General features: G+C 51.9%; 1 protein-coding gene across 4 annotated transcripts in view; it reads left to right on the top strand.

Moving 5' to 3' along the window:
- DOK5 (docking protein 5) overlaps nucleotides 934-6,000 on the top strand; it is a 37,095-nt gene continuing 32,028 nt past the window's right edge. For 2 of the 4 annotated variants that reach the window (XM_021416883.1, XM_021416884.1), the window contains exon 1: nucleotides 936-1,205. In XM_021416883.1, the coding sequence (XP_021272558.1) occupies nucleotides 1,140-1,205 (66 nt within the window). In that variant the 5' untranslated portion in view covers nucleotides 936-1,139. Of the gene's footprint in view, nucleotides 1,206-6,000 lie in introns of all 4 variants that reach the window. The other 2 variants (XM_021416881.1, XM_021416885.1) reach the window with 2 other exon arrangements.

The raw sequence follows: 6,000 nt of genomic DNA, 5'->3' as shown, positions 1-6,000 counted from the left end.
GTAAAGCCTTGCAAAGCACAGTCTCCTCTTCAAGCAAGAGCAGAAAGCACCACACTGCTCCCACAGCAGAGCAACCAACACTGCTGTGGCTGCTTCCAAACTGAAGGAGCTGCGCGTTTAAACCAGAAAGGGGCCAGTCTTATTACAAGCGAGTTTTGTACTAATTGAGCAACCAGATCAACATGGGCATCGTTCCCACCTTGCCTGGTGCTTGGTTCAGCTGTGAGGTGCTCTCCTTGGTGAGCTCTGCTCTGCTGTGCTCTGCCTGCCTTCTCGCTGCCCAGTTTGTCATTTGCAGGACATGATAATTGTCAAAGTCATCTGGCTGACCTCCTCCTCAGCCTGCCTGTAATTGGGATGCTATTAAAAGAAGTGATGAAGAGATGAACGGTTCCTCTTTCCAGGACACAGTATTTATAGCGTACCACTAACAGGTAACCTACGGAGAGCAAGCAGGGTCACTGGAGCCCCAGCCCTTGACAATGTTAGCACGTTCCTGGAAAAGGAGAAGTGGGGCTGCAGGAGGCAACCCCCGGGCCCAGCGCCAGGAGCTCAACCATTACTGCAAGCACACACCGCCTGGAAAATGCAGCGCGTGCTCGTGTGACATTTCTAAGACATGAAGCGTGCCACGGGACACTGTCCTGAGCGCAGGACGCAGCTCCGGTTACCGGCCGTCAGGAGATGCTGGGGCTGAGCCGCTTGGCAGACTTCCAGGCATCTGAAAGACTTTCTGGGAAACCCACTTTCCTGGGGAAAACCGCAGGTCAGAGCGGTTTCCTCAGCGCAGAAGGGCAGAGCTGACCGCTGCCAGCCGACCCGCCTGCAGCCGGGCTTCCAGGGGCGCTGGGCACGGCGGAGCAGCGCGCACCACGCGGGCGCTTCAGCGCAACTCCCGAATAAAGGGACAACCCTCAGCGTTCCGCTGCCTAGAAACGAATTTGACAGCGGGGCTCAGAAGAGGAGCGAGGGAGGACGCGGGGCGGGCACTGCCGCAGCCCTGCCCCCAGCCCTGCCCGCCGTGGGGCCGGGGCGGGCGCGGTTTGCTCGGCGGCGGCTGCTGCTGCTGTTACCGGTGGGGCTGCCCGAGCCTCCCCGAACTGAGCCGCCCCGGACCCCTCCAACTTTCCCGGGGAAGGATGGCCTCCAATTTCAACGACATCGTGAAGCAGGGCTACGTGCGCATCCGGAGCAGGCGGCTGGGGGTGAGTGTTGGTCCCCTCCCGACGGCGCCTGCCTTGGGGATTTTTCCTTCTTCTTCTTTTTTCTTTTTTTTTCCCTCCCTTTTTGTGTAATTGTCTTTGTCTTGTTTTTGCAAACTGTGCTCTCCGAGTGTCTCCTCAGTGGCGGTAAAAATCTAGGGGGAGATGAATCAAGGCATCTTAAGTGCATGCATCTACGCGTCGCATACGTGCTCGTATACATACATATCTGTACGCATTTATATATGTTTCTGTTATTCCTCTCCCGGTGGGCGTGCTGCTGCCGAGGTGCCGGTACCCAGAGCCGGGCAATCGCCCGCCGCCAACTTCGGGCCGGGGCCGCTCGTGGAGGGAGCGCTGAGTGCCGGGAAGGAGGAGCAGGGGCAGCGGGAGGGGGATGGCCGAGGGAACGGGGCTGCAGGTGCCCTCAGGAACGGGACGTGCGGGGGAACTTCAGGCACGGAGGGCCAGGACTTTGCCTCGCGGTGCGATCTGCGGCTGCTGAAGTCCCGGCTTTCCTGGGATGGGGTTGCAGCAAATCGGGGTTTTAAGCTCCGATTAAAGTCTATTGCATGAGAGTTTCACGAAATGAAAAATCCCCACACCCCCATTCCTCCTTTAGTTCCTTGTTTCATTTTAAACTGAACTCTGTTCTTGTGCTTCCACGACGCGCTCCTGTGTTCAGCGCTCGCCGCCCGATAGGCGGTAGCAGCAGGTGCCCTCCGGGCATCCGCTCCATCCCTGCAGACCGGGGGCTGCTGCGAGCCACTGCCCCGGGCACAGCAGGGCTGCTCCTCAGCGCGACCTGCGGCTGCACCTCCTGCCCCTTCCTGGGGCTGCGAGGACCCAACCTGGAGGGAGGGAGGCTTTGTGCGTATCAAGTGCTGTAATGGATGAATCTGCATCTCAGGATAGGAAGGCAGCTTATATCTTGTGCTTACTGACAACTGGCGGGTTATTAGTTTGGCAGTTCTGAATTATTCGTAGCATGTGTTTTACATCCGGATTTATTATGGGGTGTGTTTGATCATCAGAAAGTTTTTGGTGATTACAAGTAAGCTTCATTCTCTTTGTGTGCCCATGATCAATAGAACTATAGAGTTCATCTCCCTGGCTTGTTTGGAAAGTGGAAAGCTTTTTAATGTGTTCCTGCAGGCAGCTCCAAAGGGAAGATGCTGCTTTTCTTGTACCTGTACTTCTGGGCATTGTTCATTCTTTAGGAACCACATGATTCAGCGACAGATGGAGATAACGTCTTTCTGAGAGAGCTTGTAGTAAATTTGGCAGGATCAGTGTACCGTGGCCATCCTTCGGCACTGAGCGTGCATTGGTATTCAGGCTGTTCCTGCGTGAATAAAAAGTAAGATTAAACTTTGACACATCCACTCATCTTTCCCTACCGTGACAGTGAAACCTAATGGGAGCGTGAACAAGGCACATCTACTCCGAGATGAGTGGAAGTCCTGTTAATGCCTCTGGCTTCCCTTTATTAAAGCTTTCCAAAGTGCTTTGAGGTGGTGGTGGTGAGCAAATGCTCAGCGTCCCCTCAGCAGAAGTACATTTATCACTTAAGTGCAAGACACTGAGGAGGAAACGGAGAAAGACATGGAGCCAGTGGAAACGGAACTAGTGTTAAGTGTTTTCTTTGCCTAGGCAACCACTTAATCTGATCTAATTTCTTCTTATTCCAGCGGTTTGTGTTATATCAATGGCTGGCATGTGTGGAAAGGGTGATGGAGAAGTGCTTTAGTGAACAAGTCCCAGAGTGACCATTACTTACAGAGCTTTTGAAATGAAGAGCCCAGAATTGGTTGTTCCAGGCTCCCCTTGGTTCTGGGCTTGCTGTGCCAGGGGCTTTCCAGCGCTGAGGGAAGCTCTCAGAAAGAAGCCAGTGGCTGTTACCTGGTGACTGAGGCTGGAGCTATGGGCGTGAGATGCCCTGTTCAGATCCTGGTGCCCCACTTGTCTGGCATTAAGTAGTTTTGTTGGCAGTAATGCTTTTTTCTCCTTGAAGTTTTCAGTTCAAAGTATTGCTCCTCTACTTACAAATAGATGTTTGAAATACAGCTGCAGACTTCCTCCTGTAACTTGCATTTCCTGTAAGCTGCTTAAGAGCCCAGTGTCCTGCTTTACGAGATCCAAGTGAAAGTAGGTACTTGGGTTAATTGTGATTAACCTGAGGTCTTCAGATACAGGATAAGCTCGTTTGCCTGAAACAGCAATGCAACTGCCAGCACCTACTTCAGAACACAGCCCCAGCTGACGTCTCCTCGCTCCTGCTGGCTTTTCCTCCTCAATCTGCTGTGGATGTGCCCAGCTGGTGCAGAAGAGGGCTGAGCTGCAGCTTGATTTTAGGGAGAGCTTGAGTTCAGTATTACTCAGTGGCAAAGGGGAGGTTGGCTCCTTCAGAGGAGAAGAAGCCGTGCAAACAGCTTGGTTTTTTGGGTAGCTACATTGGCTCTGCAACACCCATGGGCTGGAGATGGGAAACAAAAAATAGTGCAAACCTTAATCCACAAAGTAGGAAACTTTCCAACTTTCCTGTGCCCTGACAGCATCAGGAAGGACAAGCCTGCTCCAGCCCTGAGCACGGCTCCTGCTTGTTGGGAAGGGGTTTGCTGCTCTGTGTGCTGAGGTGTAAGGGGCAGTTACTAAAATGCGTTCAACGTTATGGTGGCACAGCCGCAATCAGTGCGTTGTCCTTTCAAACAGAACTCAGCTCCTGGGTTTTTCACTGTGATGTTACGGTAGTTTCATCACCAAGGGAACTAGAGCAGCACTTGTACCTACAAATTACCTCAAAACAATGACTTTTCGTATAGCAGGGGTGCAAGTGCTAGATTTGTGAAGGAAGGGGTGCAGAGAAGCAGCTTACTCAATACCGAGCCTCTTTTGAAGGAAAACTGACAATTCTGAGAGGCTCTACTTCGTAATTTCAAGTCAAATGTAGGCTAATTAGTTTTGTACCTGGACCGTTTGTGTGCGCTTCAAATATGTAAATTTAATATTATTTAATAGAATAGTTTCCATAGTAACATTTGCATCACGTGTGTCTTCCACAGAGCCAAATATATTCAGGAGAAAGAGCACTCTTCCCAATTCTTTCCATCCTTACAGGGAGAAAAATAATTCCCTCAGCCAGTGATGTCTCTCAGTTCTGTTATTAGCGCTGACATGGAGGAGATTGTGTTCTAGGAAACTGCTGACAGTGCAAAAGCACGACCTCAAGCTCTGTGCAACATAACAGATCAGCTTTGTTCTGTGGGCAGCGCTTCCACCAGTGACCGGCAGACCTGTGTTTGGGGAGAGGAGATGAGACGAGATGCTCTGCTGCACTGAGTGCTTTTGCCAGCCATTACCTTCCGCCTGATGAAGAGCTTTGTGTCTATTTGTGTGAAACACAAGTTGTTTTATGGCTTCTGAACCTGAAAAGACTTTTTTTTTTTTGTTGCTGTTGTGATTGTCGATTAAGGTCTTGTTCTGTGACACAGGTGTGGTCTTTTTGGGGGGGATTACATTATGGGGATGTTTTCTCTCTATGGCAAAAAAGCCAGTCCCCGTGTTCTCATTGTAAGGACATGTGGGTGTGCGGTGCCTGTGAATACACTTGGGCTTTCATTTTGTTTGAACTGGGTCCACTGAGCATTCAATTAACAAGTAAGACTTAGAACAGGAACGAATCTTTGAAATAAAGGACCTTTGTTGCACTGATGAGCCTGGCTTGTAGCTGCTGCTGTTCTCAGGTCTACCTGCTAGCCTGGCTTCAGCCTGTGTGCTCCCTGGGAAAGTCTTCCTCACCCCTGAGGAAGCAGACCGTGGTGCTCCAAAGATGTGGTGATGTTAGGAAGTGCAGGATATGGCAGGTGGTGCACGGGGAAGGTGTGTTGCTGGGATGAAAGCTTGCCCGAAGAGCTTTAAAAGGAAAAGGGCACTTGTTGCTCACCTCTCCCGGAGAGCCAGGAGGCTCCTGCCAGTGGTTTTGTTGCAGTCAGATGCTTTTATTGAGCACCCTGTTATTATGGCTTAAGCTGCCCTAGGGGTATCCCCTGCTGCTGCTGTCAGTGTGCAGGCAGTGGGAAGTGCTGGGGGCTCCCAGGGAGGCGGCAATGTCCCTGGAGCAGCATTGGGTGTGCCGATGGCACGGTACCAGGAGGTGCCCTCCTTCTCCTTGGGGCTTTGGAGACGATGCTGTTCCCCCTGGGAGACCCTGCAGAGCCCTCAGGCATCTGGGCTGTCCTGGCCTCGTGATGTATGGCAGACTGCTGGAGCGAGATGCCATGGGGTCAGCTGTCAGCCCCTGGATCTCGGTGTGCCAGGAGCGCACGTGGCGTGTCCTGTTGCATGAAGTGTCTGAGCTGCCTGCAGCTAGAAGTGCAATAGTGCTGATCAAACAGAAGCGCCCCAAAGGACCGGCTGAGATGTGCTGGTGGGGCACAGAGATGCCACTGATAAGGACTCATCCGTGGCCAAAACCATGCAGCATCCTGCTTGGCTCCAGTCTGTTGGCTGGAAGGCACTGGCTTTTGGAAGCCTTCCATCCTCAGGCTTTCTTGGAAGCTGCACACCTTTTTCCTAGTGGAGGGTTGTGCAGCTGTGTGTGCTGCTCCCAGGAGGGCAGTGCACCTTTCTGAGCAGCGTGTGGATCTTAAGCTGATACACGCAGGGCTGTACCTTTTCCTCCCAAGTTTTGTCTGCTAGGAATGCAGCTCACTTGTGTTTTTTATTTTATTACAACTTTGACTCCCAGGTTCCAGAAAGCACTGAAGATCGTGTGTGTCTAAAATCACAATGGAAAATA

The sequence above is a fragment of the Numida meleagris genome, chromosome 19 (genome assembly GCF_002078875.1).
Source record: "Numida meleagris isolate 19003 breed g44 Domestic line chromosome 19, NumMel1.0, whole genome shotgun sequence".
Classification (NCBI taxonomy): Eukaryota; Metazoa; Chordata; class Aves; order Galliformes; family Numididae; genus Numida; species Numida meleagris.
The sequence above is the reverse complement of the archived record's forward strand: the minus strand, read 5'-3'. Positions and strand labels throughout refer to the sequence as shown.